The sequence below is a fragment of the Bolinopsis microptera genome, chromosome 12 (genome assembly GCF_026151205.1).
Source record: "Bolinopsis microptera isolate Bmic1 chromosome 12, MBARI_Bmic_1.0, whole genome shotgun sequence".
NCBI lineage: Eukaryota > Metazoa > Ctenophora > Tentaculata > Lobata > Bolinopsidae > Bolinopsis > Bolinopsis microptera.
In genome coordinates, this window is record NC_087083.1 from 2,258,995 (window position 1) to 2,276,517 (window position 17,523).

Below are 17,523 nucleotides of genomic sequence, written 5' to 3' on the forward strand. Positions count from 1 at the left end.
TCGATACAGGAGGTACGTCTCGACAACGACTCGGACCGAAAACTTCTAAGTTAAAATTTTTCGAAGTTTTTCTGAAAACCACTTTTTTCCACGATTCAGGCTACCCTGTTCATTATTAGCCGAAAATATTTTTTCGGTTTTTCGAAGTCCGCGCCTAGCCCTCGATACACAATTCTGGACTCGAGGTTTCCCCCGGTAATGTGATCTTGGAAGGCAGGCCTCCCCTTTGCAACACGAGCTAGGAAGCGGGAGCTCTCGATACAGGAGGTACGTCTCGAGAACGACTCGGACCGAAAACTTCTAAGTTAAAATTTTTCGAAGTTTTTCTGAAAACCACTTTTTTCCACGATTCAGGCTACCCTGTTCATTATTAGCCGAAAATATTTTTTCGGTTTTTCGAAGTCCGCACCTACCCATCGATACACAATTCTGGACTCGAGGTTTCCCCCGGTAATGTGATCTTGGAAGGCAGGCCTCCCCTTTGCAACACGAGCTCGGAAGCGGGAGCTCTCGATACAGGAGGTACGTCTCGAGAACGACTCGGACCGAAAAACTTCTAAGTCAAAATTTTTTAAAAGTTTTTCTGAAAACCACTTTTTTCCACGATTCAGGCTACCCTGTTCATTATTAGCCGAAAATATTTTTTCGGTTTTTCGAAGTCCCCACCTACCCCTCGATACACAATTCTGGACTCGAGGTTTCCCCTGGTAATGTGATCACGGAAGGCAGGCCTCCCCTTTGCAACACGAGCTCGGAAGCGGGAGCTCTCGATACAGGAGGTACGTCTCGAGAACGACTCGGACCGAAAACTTCTAAGTTAAAATTTTTCGAAGTTTTTTTTTGGTAAAAAAAAACTGAAATCCGGCAAAAATCCGGCAAATTTTTTTCCAGCCGGAGCCGGAGCCGGAACCGGATTTTGAAGCCGGATATCCGGCCGGAACCGGATTCAGCTGGATTTCCGGTCGGTTCCTAATCACTGCTAAAAATAATAACTCATACGGATAACAGAATTTAGTGACTGTACTTGAGTTAACCAAAATGAGATACTCTGCTTCACTGATCGTTTTTCAGTATAAGCTTCAGAGAATTCCTGAGCTTCATGATCGTGTACTCGTCTGGTACATCAGACGATAAACTCAAGCTGATTTTCAACATGTACGACTACGATAAAAATGGTAATATTCATCAATAGATCTTCAAAGATATATAAGTAGGCAGTTTTCGAGATAACCGTGTAATTTAGATCAACTGATTCTTGATCAACTGCGTCATTTAAGTTAGTCTACATTGTTAATCAAGACGCATTGAAGTGTTAAATAAATAGTTTTCGAGATAACGTAATTGTTTAAATTAACTTATTTTAAAAATACATTATACAAGCTTCAAAAATAAACATTTTCTGAAAAACAAGTTCTGGAACCTTTGCAAAATAAATCGCGATACAGTTTAGTTATTTCTTCAACCTAAACACTTTAAGTTAAAATGAATTATACCATCCCAAAGGATCGCTCCATGTGGACGAGATAAAACAAATGATAACCTCCATGTTGCAGATGGTTTCTGCTTCTATAAAACCTGAGGAACTCTCTCGAATGATCCAATCCCTTTTAGATCAGGTTACCATCATGAGCTACAGATTGTTTAAGTTATAATATACGGCTCATTATCAATTGTAACATTATGTTATTGGGAGAAAACCCATGGACACACGGACACACGGACACACGGACACACGGACACACGGACACACGGACACACGGACACACGGACACACGGACACACGGACACACGGACACACAGACACACGGACACACAGACACCCGGAAACACGGACACACGGACACACGGACACACGGGCACACGGACACACGGACACACGGACACACGGACACACGGACACACGGACACACGGACGCTGTCTGCCTTCTCGCGCAATACATTTTATGCTTCGCCGGATATGCAGCGTCACAAGGATTACTAGTCACATGTTGTTATTCGTTTGGTAACGAAAAGTTATAAGTTAGCGACGATAGCGATCAGATTCTTTAAATTGTATTTTATTCATATTCATATTTTATTCATATTTTCCAATGGTATGTATAAAATGTTGTTGATATCCGATCTCCAGGCTGGATTGGGAGAGAAGAAAGAACTGACGTTTTTAGAATTCCAGACTGTCATGTCCGCTTACAGAAAGGATCTCGAAAAAGCACAACTTGAGGTAACCTTAAAAGTATTTTCTTCAATAAAGTTGTATAAATCATTCATATCTACCAAATATTCGTCATCTAGATATGATCTATTCCATGATAACAATAAAATTAATTACAGTAAGAAATGGGAGGAGTTAGAATAGTCCGTAAATAGTAGTTCAACTAATATTTACGGGCTATTCAAATTGCACTGTTTAAGCAAGCTAAAGACACACAAATCCTTCATGTTCGTTAGTATAACCGTGATTGTCCGTTAGGAATGATCTATTCCACCATAACATTATCTAACACAGGTGAAGGGAGGAGAACGACTCGGTAAATCGAACTTTAAACGAAAAGTGTTTACAGCGATGAGACCCCAGGGCAGAGAAATAAAGCGATACATTGAAAATCACAGGTGAGCTGATTGGTCGATAAACTATTTTATATCAACACGCTCCTCGGGCAAGGACAAAAGAAAATTGCGATTTTTAGGCCAAAAAACGATTCCGTACGTGCCGCGATTTCTTTTTGACTTTGTCCTCGGGGGAGGTAAATAGAAGATCCACAGTAAAAAGAGACCTGCTTTTGTAAAAGCGGTTCTAATCTTTCAGATTAATGTAAAATCCGGATCGGAACATTGTTTATGAGTCGCATAGTTGAAATGTTTCTTGGGTAAAATTTGTATTGATCCCGTCCGATGTTGTCACATTGAAACGTTGAATAATTCCTTTCCTCATAAAAGCCTTTTCCTTGTCGCATCGCACGGGATCAACACAAATTTTACCCAAGAAACTGTCAAACTAACTAAAGATCTATTGAAACCCTCAGATTGGAGATATTCTACTCAGTGATCTTCCTGCTGGTGGTATTTGTGTTGTTTTTGGAGAGGTTCATTACTTATTCTCGTTACAAGGACCACACTGGTTATCCTCAGTTACTTGGGTAAGCAAACAAAATTACACTCACCTTATCGGACGTTATTTGACCAGACATTTTGTGAACGGACATAATTACATTTTGAAAAGACATTAAAATGAACGCTCAAAGGCATTCATTTAATATATTTAATTTAACTACCTTGTCGGACTTTATTTGAACGGACATTAAAATGAACGCTAGGGCCTCCAGCGTCCAATTAATGTCCGTTCAAATAAAGTCCAATAAGGTATATCTTAGAGAGCTCATTTTGCTTGACGTACTTTGGGAGTTCATTAATCATTACCGGGGTCAAATGATTTGAAGTTTTTCCAGCGAATAGAAAAAAACCCTTCGGTTCTTTCTCTCAGTAGTGCAGAATAGTGATTCGACACCAATTAAAGTCTAGAAACCAATAACATATAGTACTACCTTACAAGACATATTTATGTGGATCATAATTCTGGGGATCGGAATTATGGGGGTACGAAAATATGGGGATTTTTTTCAGAAATCCCCAAATTTCGTACCCCAAATTAAATTGTCGCATTTTCACGATAAATTATTTCAGAGAAATCAAAATCAGTTATAGATGGAATTTTTGAAAATCGTGAAAAACTAAATTAATTAAAAATCATTCTCTTCGTTTAAATCGTCTTCATCGTCGTCTCTTTCACTGAAAAACCAGTATTTTCTATTCAGTAATTTTTATACTAAGTAACTTTCTATTTACCTGAGAAATGCGTATCCTTGTCTCAGAAAAAACGTAAAATAACTTATTTGACAAATTCACCTCAAATTAGCCCTATTTAAGCCAATTACATAAAAATAAATGTGTGGGATTTTGAAATGGCGGCCACAATTTTGGCAGTACGAAAATATGGGGATTTTTTCCAAAAATCCCCAAATTTCGTACCACATAAATATGTCTCGTAAGGTATCTTACTTAATACGTTAGAGTTTTCAAATCAGCCAGTCCAAATTTCTTAAATTTTCAGAACCCTTTAATTTGATTTCCAGGTACTCATTATCCTTGACTAGAGGATCCGCTGCTGTTTTGATGTTTACCTTCCCCCTCTTTCTCGTTCTTATGTGCAAGAATACTCTTACTCATCTAAGAGGTATATTAATTATTCAAGATCATATGAATTATTCAAAGTTGTATATTTTAAATTACAAGATACAGTTTGAATACGTTATCTTATCTTCGATCTGATTGTTGCAATACAAAATTACTAGCAATTACTTTTGGACTGGAGTATAGCAAGATTCTTCAATTTGGCAGATTGATCCAACGGGGCAGCGGTGAAGTTTGTTAAATCTGAACACCAAACCGTCCGGCGAATCTGCTAGGAAAACTACTCGGATCTACCGCGGACACATTATGATAATATTTTACAGATTATTCTTCATGTAACATTTTAAATGACTCCATCGTCAATTATAGGAACATTTATAAAGCGGTACATCCCCCTGGACGCTAACAGAACAGCCCATATCTACCTCGGCTGTGTAACCTTGCTTTTCATCCTCGTTCACTGTATCGGACACGGGTTTGTAACTTAATTGTTCATGCTTTATTGTGTTTTATTTTCACCACAGTCAGAATTTAGTTTTATTCTGAGATTCTATAGAGAAGACTTCCTAGTAACACTATTAGTGCATATAAACTATTCCTATTTTGCACCGTACTTCATAATATCAGAATTGCGAGCAAATTATGAGAACTCTTTTTTAGTATGATGTCTCAACCTTCCTTTTCAGGAATAATTTATATATAGTTACAACATTGCCTGGGTTACCAAATATGGTAGTAATATCATGGTAACTATAGTTACAACATTGCCTGGGTTACCAAATATGGTAATAATATCATGGTAACACTCCCATAAAAGATAATTTTCCCACCTCGTCAGGTACAATTTTTATATGATAACTACATTGTCTCCGGACCATTTGACGTGTTTGATGCCACGAACCTGGCTAGATGGACAGGGTCAGGCAACTGTTTTGGGGTTACTTTTCGGGACTATAACCGGTTTGAAATAATTTTTATAGATGATAACGTTATGATTGAAATGTTTTTTAAGTCGCTGTTAATGGTATCGATGAATTATGTATATCGACATTTTAAGCAAGGAATATTTTAAGTTTTCAATTATAAATCAATATTAGGACTCTCGAACTCATGATAATTGCTGCTCAGACTCAAGAGCTGCATTTGTTGAACTACCGTGTATGCGCTTCAATCATAACCCATTAACGTTCAATAGTTCCTGAGTCCCTGGCAGTATCCAAGTAGCCCGACATGGAATTAAACTTGAAATTACCAAGGAGAACACTAACGGACTCGTTTTGGCTATACATCAATTCATAAATAAGTTCATATATAAAACAAAAGCCGAATAAAACTATGGAAATAAAATCTTAAAATTTAACCGCGTTACAATATCACGAAGTGGAAATAAAATCAAATATAATAATTTAAATGCTAATAGAAATTCTGGATGTGTGCATAAAAGCAAGTCCAAGGAGATATGTTAAACTACATAAGGTGATGGGACGTTGAAGGAGATGAGTAGGGGACGTGAAGCGAGGATTAGGACTTAATCATAGGATTTCGAAGGTTTGAAGAGTCTGTTAGGTGGTGATTGCTAGGACTTCATAAGAGGTGATAACTAGGACTTCTTTTCAGGAGGATGTCGAAGGTGAAAGGATTCTGTGAGGTACTTTCCAAATTCAGTAGCATGGAATGAGTTCATGATGGCCCCATATTCTTTGAGCATTATGAGGCTTTTAAGGTTGTCTGAGAGGTTGGACCGGAGGGAGTTGTAGCTGGGGCATTCATTTATAACCTGGTCCTCGGTTTCAAGGATAGGTGTTTCAAAGAATGGTAGTTCTTCGAAGAACCGCATGACGTCGGTGTCTGAGGAGCAGCAAAAGCGACATGTTTTCAGTGCTGTGTTGTAGCGATCTCCAGTGTAGCGACCTTTCTCAATCCTCAGATCGTGACTGTTAGATCGAAGTTTTGCAATGTTAGCTCTTTTGACCCTGACATGTGTTCCCGAACATATTTAGGGTATAACCTATAGGGTTGGGGTTAGGGTAACCCTAACCTTAACCCCAATCTTAACCTTGTTCGAAAACACCTGTTCGGGAGCACATATGGATACTGCCCAGTTCCTTACTCTACCCTCGGTAACTTCCAACCTCCTTACCCTCAACTATATTGTAGGTTTACAATCTACCAGGACGCGCGCCGAGTTGGACTCGTCGACGGTTCCTATATATGGAACAGATATTTTACGAGTATCACCCGTTAACAACAATATCACCTCGTCAGGGATCACAGGGATACTACTAGTGCTAACCCTCCTGACAATGTACATCTGTGCTACACAATACGCTAGACGGTATCTTCACAGGTGGTTCTGGAGTACTCATATGCTCTATCCTGCTGTGCTGGGCCTCATGGTTCTGCACGGAGCAGGACGACTTCTTCAGGTTAGTGCCTAGTGGTTACCTTATATGGTTGTGATACCATGGTAACACTACCATATTTGGTATTGGGGCTATTTGTGCTTTATTTGTACCGTCATCATTGGAATTGCGGCACCGCTTAATTTGGTACTGTTGAAGTACCCAAGTCCTTCGTCTGTGTCACTTGAAAAACCACAGTAAATATTCTCATCTCCACAACAAATCACAACCGATCTGATTTCCATAGACAACTCAAACACATTAATGACACGAATTAATTAATTATAGATTAATAATTAACAAATGATAATATAATTGATAAGATAACCCTCCTCAGGAACCTACATTCCACTATTACTTGATAGGACCAGCCATTCTGTTTACTTTTGATAAACTGATCAGTGTTAGTCGTAAGAAAAGGGAAATTCCACTGATAGAAGCTAAAATCTTACCCAGTGAGGTAGGTACTAGTTGCATTGAATATCTCGAATGTTTTTATTGTAGACTCTAAAATTGAGACTTTAAAGAAGACTTGAACAGAACACTCTACAAGGAATTCGAGTTTTTGGATTTAACTAAGAATCTTGAACCGATTTAATTTGATAAATTCATAATTCTTATATTCAGATCATGATAATTAAACTTCCCACATAATATCTACAGATCATATTGACCATATGACGTCATCACACTGACCATATGACGTCATCAGACTTAATATCTTCAGACTTATGTTAACAGGTAACAAATCTGGTGTTCAAGAGACCAGTTGATTTCCACTACCTGGCGGGACAGTACGTTAATATAGCTCTAGTTAACAGTGGTACAGGGCGTGACGAGTATCATCCCTTCACCCTTACATCAGGTAACAGATGTGCACAGGGGGGGGGGGGGCTCCAAGCGTTAGGCGGTGGCACAAAAAGGAGGCCTGACCTTTTCTTTTTTTGAGTTGAGGACATTAAAGAAGTTTTAGGGGCGAAACAAAGCTACATCTCGTCACTGCCCCTCCGAAAGTTATTTTGCAAAACAATATGTGTCCGTTAATCGAGAGGACACTAACCCTGTTAACTCTATATACTAACCCTGATTCTCCAACCCAGCGCCCCATGAAGACTACCTATCAGTCCATATTAGGACACTGAAAGGGTGGACTAAAGTACTCCGGGACCTGGCCATTAAAAACGAGAAGAACCCCGAGAGGAACCCTAACTTGTTTGTGGACGGTCCGTTCGGTGAGGCTCACCAGGACTACTCCAACTACGAGGTATAGCTTTATAGGTCCAACTACGAGGTATAGCTTTATAGGTCCAACTACGAGGTATAGCTTTATAGGTCTAACTACGAGGTATAGCTTTATAGCTCCAACTACGAGGTATAGCTTTATAGCTCCAACTACGAGGTATAGCTTTATAGGTCCAACTACGAGGTATAGCTTTATAGCTCCAACTACGAGGTATAGCTTTATAGCTCCAACTACGAGGTATAGCTTTATAGGTCTAACTACGAGGTATAGCTTTATAGCTCCAACTACGAGGTATAGCTTTATAGGTCCAACTACGAGGTATAGCTTTATAGGTCCAACTACGAGGTATAGCTTTATAGGTCCAACTACAATGTATAGCTTTATAGGTCCAACTACGAGGTATAGCTTTATAGGTCTAACTACGAGGTATAGCTTTATAGGTCTAACTACGAGGTATAGCTTTATAGGTCTAACTACGAGGTATAGCTTTATAGCTCCAACTACGAGGTATAGCTTTATAGGTTTAACTACGAGGTATAGCTTTATAGGTCTAACTACGAGGTATAGCTTTATAGGTCTAACTACGAGGTATAGCTTTATACTTATAGCTCCAACTACGAGGTATAGCTTTATAGGTCTAACTACGAGGTATAGCTTTATAGGTCTAACTACGAGGTATAGCTTTATAGCTCCAACTACGAGGTATAGCTTTATAGGTCTAACTACGAGGTATAGCTTTATAGGTCTAACTACGAGGTATAGCTTTATAGGTCTAACTACGAGGTATAGCTTTATAGGTCTAACTACGAGGTATAGCTTTATAGCTCCAACTACGAGGTATAGCTTTATAGGTCTAACTACGAGGTATAGCTTTATAGCTCCAACTACGAGGTATAGCTTTATAGGTCCAACTACGAGGTATAGCCTTATAGGTCTAACTACGAGGTATAGCTTTATAGGTCTAACTACGAGGTATAGCTTTATAGGTCTAACTACGAGGTATAGCTTTATAGCTCCAACTACGAGGTATAGCTTTATAGGTCTAACTACGAGGTATAGCTTTATAGCTCCAACTACGAGGTATAGCTTTATAGGTCTAACTACGAGGTATAGCTTTATAGGTCTAACTACGAGGTATAGCTTTATAGGTCTAACTACGAGGTATAGCTTGATAGGTCCAACTACGAGGTATAGCTTTATAGCTCCAACTACGAGGTATAGCTTTATAGGTCCAACTACGAGGTATAGCTTTATAGGTCTAACTACGAGGTATAGCTTTATAGGTCCAACTACGAGGTATATCTTTATAGGTCTAACTACGAGGTATAGCTTTATAGCTCCAACTACGAGGTATAGCTTTATAGCTCCAACTACGAGGTATAGCTTTATAGGTCTAACTACGAGGTATAGCTTTATAGGTCTAACTACGAGGTATAGTTTTATAGGTCTAACTACGAGGTATATCTTTATAGGTCTAACTACGAGGTATAGCTTTATAGGTCTAACTACGAGGTATAGCTTTATAGGTCCAACTACGAGGTATAGCTTTATAGGTCTAACTACGAGGTATAGCGTTATAGCTCCAACTACGAGGTATAGCTTTATAGGTCTAACTACGAGGTATATCTTTATAGGTCTAACTACGAGGTATAAATCAAGAGGCTTGCATATAATGAACATATTGACACGGGTGCAGAGTTGAGTCTGTACGGAACCTAGTAGTTTCAGATCCTTGTTTAACTTGCCGTACAGCAAGGTCACTCACTACTTTAGCCCGGCGAGGCACATAACTCCCTCTACAACTCCATGACAAATGTTTCATATATACTAGCCGAGTTCACAAGTTATATCCTTGTGTTTGAGAAGAGCTCGTTAGAACCTGGAAAGGCTGCCTAGACTAGAGATTTTTAATATGCAGGTATACGACTTTACCACTCTGTATACCAATTTAGACCTTCAGGTTGTACAGTCACTGCTTTTCGAGCTAATAGATCTCCTCTTTAGTAATACGAATAAATTTATTTGTGTTTCTCTGTATAAGAACAACAATTTTTTCTCTAAAAAGGAATATAACGGAGACTTATGTTTTTCTGCTGATAAACTCAAAACAGCTATTACATTTATTCTGTTTAACACTTTTGTTTGTTTTGGGGATCAGATTTTAAGACAAACGAAAGGCATTCCCATGGGAGGGAATTCTAGTAGCCAGTTCGCTGATCTTTCGCTAGGGAAGTGTGAATTCAACTACATGACACGCCTAATCAAAGAAAAGAAGTTCGGTCTAGCTAAGCTCCTCTCAAGAAACTGCAGATATGTTGACGACCTCAACACCATGAACTATTTGCATTTCTCTAACCTAATCAGGTCCATTTATCCACCTGACCTGCTTATGGAGAGGAGTGGTGACGACAATAAGTCCGTAAACTATCTCGACATCAACATCTCGATGAATAACTCCGGACACGTCGCCACCAAGCTTTACAACAAACTTGATGACTTCAACTTTCCTGTGGTCATGTACACCTTTTCTAACAGTAATATTTCCTCTTCTGTTGGTTATAATGTTTTTTACGGTCAGGTCCTTCGTTACTCTTCCATTATCTCTGACCTTGATTCTTTTCTGTGTTCTACCAACACCCTTTATAGGACACTTCTTTCAAGATGTTATAATGACAGACTCCTGAAGAGTAAATTCAGAAAGCTTCTGAAAGACCGACCTAGTATTCTGTACAAATACAGTATACTTGATGTCAGCGACATCCTTGACATCACATTTAACGTGAACAGGTGATCACTGACGAGTGATTGCTAGGGGGTCTTGGCACATTAAACCGGTACAGGTATTAAACCCCCGAAACCGGTGTGCCAAGTCATCTGCTGATGATGTTCACATAACATTATTTCCTCTCTCCTTTATTCCTTCCGTCTTTTCTTAAACTTACAGTTCAGTTACTTTATTTCACCAGGTCTACCTAAGGATCAATTATTCTTTGGTGGGGTTTCACTTCTGGTATTGGCTTCATTCCCGTTCCTTTTCCTTATTCTTTATACTTATTTTTTATATAGTTTAATGAGACTGCTTCCTAACTTTATAGGTCTAACTACGAGGTATAACTTTATATGTCTAACTACGAGGTATAGCTTTATAGGTCTAACTACGAGGTATAGCTTTATAGGTCTAACTACGAGGTATAGCTTTATAGGTCTAACTACGAGGTATAGCTTTATAGGTTTAACTACGAGGTATAGCTTTATAGGTCTAACTACGAGGTATAGCTTTATAGGTCTAACTACGAGGTATAGCTTTATAGGTCTAACTACGAGGTATAGCTTTATAGCTCCAACTACGAGGTATAGCTTTATAGGTCTAACTACGAGGTATAGCTTTATAGGTCCAACTACGAGGTATAGCTTTATAGCTCCAACTACGAGGTATAGCTTTATAGGTCTAACTACGAGGTATAGCTTTATAGGTCTAACTACGAGGTATAGCTTTATAGGTCTAACTACGAGGTATAGCTTTATAGGTCTAACTACGAGGTATAGCTTTATAGGTCTAACTACGAGGTATAGCTTTATAGGTCTAACTACGAGGTATAGCTTTATAGGTCTAATTACGAGGTATAGCTTTATAGGTCTAACTACGAGGTATAGCTTGATAGGTCCAACTACGAGGTATAGCTTTATAGCTCCAACTACGAGGTATAGCTTTATAGGTCCAACTACGAGGTATAGCTTTATAGGTCTAACTACGAGGTATAGCTTTATAGGTCCAACTACGAGGTATATCTTTATAGGTCTAACTACGAGGTATAGCTTTATAGCTCCAACTACGAGGTATAGCTTTATAGGTCTAACTACGAGGTATAGCTTTATAGGTCGAACTACGAGGTATAGCTTTATAGGTCTAACTACGAGGTATAGCTTTATAGCTCCAACTACGAGGTATAGCTTTATAGGTCTAACTACGAGGTATAGCTTTATAGGTCTAACTACGAGGTATAAATCAAGAGGCTTGCATATAATGAACATATTGACACGGGTGCAGAGTTGAGTCTGTACGGAACCTAGCAGTTTCAGATCCTTGCTTAACTTGCCGTACAGCAAGGTCACTCACTACTTTAGCCCGGCGAGGCACATAACTCCCTCTACAACTCCATGACAAATGTTTCATATATACTAGCCGAGTTCACAAGTTATATCCTTGTGTTTGAGAAGAGCTCGTTAGAACTGCTTCCAAACTTTATAGGTCTAACTACGAGGTATAACTTTATAGGTCTAACTACGAGGTATAGCTTTATAGGTCTAACTACGAGGTATAGCTTTATAGGTCTAACTACGAGGTATAGCTTTATTGGTTTAACTACGAGGTATAGCTTTATAGGTCTAACTACGAGGTATAGCTTTATAGGTCTAACTACGAGGTATAGATTTATAGGTCTAACTACGAGGTATAGCTTTATAGGTCTAACTACGAGGTATAGCTTTATAGGTCTAACTACGAGGTATAGCTTTATAAGTCTAACTACGAGGTATAGCTTTATAGGTCTAACTACGAGGTATAGCTTTATAGGTCTAACTACGAGGTATAGCTTTATAGGTCTAACTACGAGGTATGGCTTTATAGGTCTAACTACGAGGTATAGCTTTATAGCTCCAACTACGAGGTATAGCTTTATAGGTCTAACTACGAGGTATAGCTTTATAGCTCCAACTACGAGGTATAGCTTTATAGGTCCAACTACGAGGTATAGCCTTATAGGTCTAACTACGAGGTATAGCTTTATAGGTCTAACTACGAGGTATAGCTTTATAGGTCTAACTACGAGGTATAGCTTTATAGCTCCAACTACGAGGTATAGCTTTATAGGTCTAACTACGAGGTATAGCTTTATAGCTCCAACTACGAGGTATAGCTTTATAGGTCTAACTACGAGGTATAGCTTTATAGGTCTAATTACGAGGTATAGCTTTATAGGTCTAACTACGAGGTATAGCTTTATAGGTCGAACTACGAGGTATAGCTTTATAGGTCTAACTACGAGGTATAGCTTTATAGCTCCAACTACGAGGTATAGCTTTATAGGTCTAACTACGAGGTATAGCTTTATAGGTCCAACTACGAGGTATAGCTTTATAGGTCTAACTACGAGGTATATCTTTATAGGTCTAACTACGAGGTATAGCTTTATATCTCCAACTACGAGGTATAGCCTTATAGGTCCAACTACGAGGTATAGCTTTATAGTTCTAACTACGAGGTATAGCTTTATAGCTCCAACTACGAGGTATAGCTTTATAGGTCTAACTACGAGGTATAGCTTTATAGGTCTAACTACGAGGTATAGCTTTATAGGTCTAACTACGAGGTATAGCTTTATAGGTCTAACTACGAGGTATAGCTTTAAAGGTCTAACTACGAGGTATAGTTTTATAGGTCTAACTACGAGGTATAGCTTTATAGCTCCAACTACGAGGTATAGCTTTATAGGTCTAACTACGAGGTATAGCTTTATAGCTCCAACTACGAGGTATAGCTTTATAGGTCTAACTACGAGGTATAGCTTTATAGGTCCAACTACGAGGTATAGCTTTATAGCTCCAACTACGAGGTATAGCTTTATAGGTCTAACTACGAGGTATAGCTTTATAGGTCCAACTACGAGGTATAGCTTTATAGGTCTAACTACGAGGTATAGCTTTATAGGTCTAACTACGAGGTATACTTATAGCTTTATAGGTCCAACTACGAGGTATAGCTTTAAAGTTCCAACTACGAGGAATAGCTTTATAGGTTTAACTACGAGGTATAGCTTTATAGGTCTAACTACGAGGTATAGCTTTATAGGTCTAACTACGAGGTATAGCTTTATAGGTCTAACTACGAGGTATAGCTTTATAGGTCCAACTACGAGGTATAGCTTTATAGGTCTAACTACGAGGTATAGCTTTATAGGTCTAACTACGAGGTATAGCTTTATAGGTCTCACTACGAGGTATAGTTTTATAGGTCCAACTACGAGGTATAGCTTTATAGGTCTAACTACGAGGTATAGCTTTATAGGTCCAACTACGAGGTATAGCTTTATAGGTCTAACTACGAGGTATAGCTTTATAGGTCCAACTACGAGGTATAGCTTTATAGGTCCAACTACGAGGTATAGCTTTATAGGTCCAACTACGAGGTATAGCTTTATAGGTCTCACTACGAGGTATAGCTTTATAGGTCTAACTACGAGGCATAGCTTTATAGGTCCAACTACGAGGTATAGCTTTATAGGTCCAACTACGAGGTATAGCTTTATAGCTCCAACTACGAGGTATAGCTTTATATAGGTCCAACTACGAGGTATAGCTTTATAGCTCCAACTACGAGGTATAGCTTTATAGGTCCAACTACGAGGTATAGCTTTATAGGTCTAACTACGAGGTATAGCTTTATAGGTCTAACTACGAGGTATAGCTTTATAGGTCTAACTACGAGGTATAGCTTTATAGGTCCAACTACGAGGTATAGCTTTATAGGTCTAACTACGAGGTATAGCTTTATATAGGTCCAACTACGAGTATAGCTTTATAAGTCCAACTACGAGGTATAGCTTTATAGGTCTAACTACGAGGTATAGCTTTATAGGTCCAACTACGAGGTATAGCTTTATAGGTCTAACTACGAGGTATAGCTTTATAGGTGTAACTACGAGGTATAGCTTTATAGGTCTAACTACGAGGTATAGCTTTATAGCTCCAACTACGAGGTATAGCTTTATAGGTCTCACTACGAGGTATAGCTTTATAGGTCTCACTACGAGGTATAGCTTTATAGGTCTAACTACGAGGTATAGCTTTATAGGTCCAACTACGAGGTATAGCTTTATAGGTCTAACTACGAGGTATAGCTTTATAGGTCCAACTACGAGGTATAGTTTTATAGCTCCAACTACGAGGTATAGCTTTATAGGTCCAACTACGAGGTATAGCTTTATAGGTCTAACTACGAGGTATAGCTTTATAGCTCCAACTACGAGGTATAGCTTTATAGGTCCAACTACGAGGTATAGCTTTATAGGTCTAACTACGAGGTATAACTTTATAGGTCTTACTACGAGGTATAGCTTTATAGCTCCAACTACGAGGTATAGCTTTATAGGTTCAACTACGAGGTATAGCTTTATAGGTCTAACTACGAGGAATAGCTTTATAGGTCCAACTACGAGGAATAGCTTTATAGGTCTAACTACGAGGTATAGCTTTATAGCTCCAACTACGAGGTATAGCTTTATAGGTCCAACTACGAGGTATAGCTTTATAGCTCCAACTACGAGGTATAGCTTTATAGGTCTAACTACGAGGTATAGCTTTATAACTCCAACTACGAGGTATAGCTTTATAGCTCCAACTACGAGGTATAGCTTTATAGGTCTAACTACGAGGTATAGCTTTATAGGTCCAACTACGAGGTATAGTTTTATAGGTCCAACTACGAGGTATAGCTTTATAGCTCCGACTACGAGGTATAGTTTTATAGCTCCAACTACGAGGTATAGCTTTATAGCTCCAACTACGAGGTATAGCTTTATAGCTCCAACTACGAGGTATAGCTTTTTAGCTCCAACTACGAGGTATAGCTTTATAGCTCCAACTACGAGGTATAGCTTTATAGGTCCAACTACGAGGTATAGCTTTATACTTATAGCTCCAACTACGAGGTATAGTTTTATAGGTCTAACTACGAGGTATAGCTTTATAACTCCAACTACGAGGTATAGCTTTATAGGTCCAACTACGAGGTATAGCTTTATAGCTCCAACTACGAGGTATAGCTTTATAGCTCCAAGTACGAGGTATAGCTTTATAGGTCTAACTACGAGGTATAGCCTTATAGGACGAGGTGTGTTGTACGTTTAGGTTTATAGGTCTGGATTGTGGCATGAAATTTGTTTTTACTTCTTTACTTACACATTTCATGATGGAAAAATGAACTTTTCGTCGAAAAAACCTAGCAAATATAAAATAATACCATCGTCAGGTAGTGATATTAGTTGGAGGAGGTATTGGAGTAACTCCGTTCGCTTCCATTTTAAAAGATCTCGTCCACAAAGCAACTTCCATGCAATCTTCTCTTTCCAAATTGAAGAAAGTGTATTTCCTGTGGTCGACGAGGACTCAGAAGCAGTTTGAGTGGCTTCTCGATATTATAGGTTTGATTTTTATTTTACAGCTCATGAACAAATCACAATGTTTCGGATAACTCCAAAAACAATCACAAAAGACTTTTATTTTGGCCCTTTTATAATTTCATCCCATATTTTTGACCATATGACGTCATCACACTAACCATATGACGTCATCATACTAACCATATGATGTCATCATACTAACCATATGACGTCATCATACTGACCATATGACGTCATCACTCTCTACTCAAGGTAAGTGTGAGCACGAAGACAGACGAGATATTCTGGATACACACATCTTCATAACGAGATTTTACGAGAAGAGTGACCTACGAACCACTATGTTGTACATCTGTGAGCGGCAGTTTCAGGACATATCTAACAGGTTTATTATTATAAAATTCTGAAAAATTTATTTTATTTTTATTTATATTGAACGCGGGATTACTGATGAACTGAATACTAAGCAAAATACTAGTTTGACGGTCCAACAAAAAAAAACAGCTGTAAGCTTCTGGTAATGATTTGTTTTAAAGTAACTGTAATCATCTTAACATTGTAAATTTGCTTTTGTCACTAAAAAGATTTTACTTATTTTCAGGTCTCTATTTACTGGCCTGAAAGCGGTCACACATTTCGGTCGGCCCAATTTTAGCAGTATATTTGATCACATAGCGCTTACACATCAGGTATTTTAATTTAATAACAATCAACAGATGTGGATTCTGGTGATGCGTGACAGCAATTGAGTAACTAATCTGCATGCATCATTCAAACCCCGGAATCACTACCGAGTGTAAAAACTTACGCTTCACCTCCCCACCAGAATCCACATCTATGAGAGGAAGATTATATTCTATAGTTATCTCAGTTTGAAGCATTTGTGTTTAATTTCGAGATAATTCATTATTGAAGCATTCCACCTGGGTCCTAAACGAAATTAATATTAATTTCATCACAATTATCAATAAATTAATAAGGTAAATAATTATATTTCCTCAGGACGTCCGCAAGTTTGGTGTATTCGTGTGCGGGTCCACCATCAATGTCAGACTCAGTTACACTGACTTGTAGTAAGATTACGGGAAAACAAACTTTTGTTGCTTATGCGGAGAACTTTTAATGAACTTTTGTACTTTTATAATGATTGGTATTTGGGTTGGGTAAAGGTTTGGATCCTGAATAATGGTAGAGAGGTGAGCCATTTGCTTTAAAATGTTGTTAATTTGATTTTTCATTTGTAATCGCAATAAGATGGTTTGTTATGTTATCAATTCCAGTTAAGATGGTTCTAAAAAGTTCGATTTGTTGGATTTGAATTGTATCTTTCAGAGGCGGCTATTGAGTAAATGAGGGCGTCCAGGCGTCTGTGGACGCCTTAAAATTATTATTTGGTGGCTGGTGCTTAAAATAGAAATAGTAATTAGTAATAGTGTTAGGAAATAACAAATCGCAATATAAAGGACTTCATTTACTATCATACGTTTTAATGTAAGCGCACGCATGATCTTCG

General features: G+C 38.4%; 1 protein-coding gene across 2 annotated transcripts in view; it reads left to right on the forward strand.

The window, feature by feature from the left end:
- The window catches only part of LOC134824399 (dual oxidase 2-like), a 60,579-nt gene that overhangs the window by 16,798 nt on the left and 26,258 nt on the right, over positions 1–17,523 (forward strand). Inside the window, exons 22-37 of one of the 2 annotated variants that reach the window (XM_063836302.1) lie at positions 1,072–1,175; positions 1,504–1,616; positions 2,129–2,221; positions 2,507–2,610; positions 3,024–3,137; positions 4,131–4,231; positions 4,558–4,663; positions 5,027–5,148; positions 6,454–6,614; positions 6,928–7,050; positions 7,332–7,455; positions 7,691–7,854; positions 15,860–16,031; positions 16,263–16,395; positions 16,612–16,699; positions 17,013–17,329. In XM_063836302.1, the coding sequence (XP_063692372.1) occupies positions 1,072–1,175; positions 1,504–1,616; positions 2,129–2,221; positions 2,507–2,610; positions 3,024–3,137; positions 4,131–4,231; positions 4,558–4,663; positions 5,027–5,148; positions 6,454–6,614; positions 6,928–7,050; positions 7,332–7,455; positions 7,691–7,854; positions 15,860–16,031; positions 16,263–16,395; positions 16,612–16,699; positions 17,013–17,084 (1,894 nt within the window). In that variant the 3' untranslated portion in view covers positions 17,085–17,329. Of the gene's footprint in view, positions 1–1,071; positions 1,176–1,503; positions 1,617–2,128; positions 2,222–2,506; positions 2,611–3,023; positions 3,138–4,130; positions 4,232–4,557; positions 4,664–5,026; positions 5,149–6,453; positions 6,615–6,927; positions 7,051–7,331; positions 7,456–7,690; positions 7,855–15,859; positions 16,032–16,262; positions 16,396–16,611; positions 16,700–17,012; positions 17,330–17,523 lie in introns of those variants that run through there. The other variant, XM_063836301.1, reaches the window with a different exon arrangement.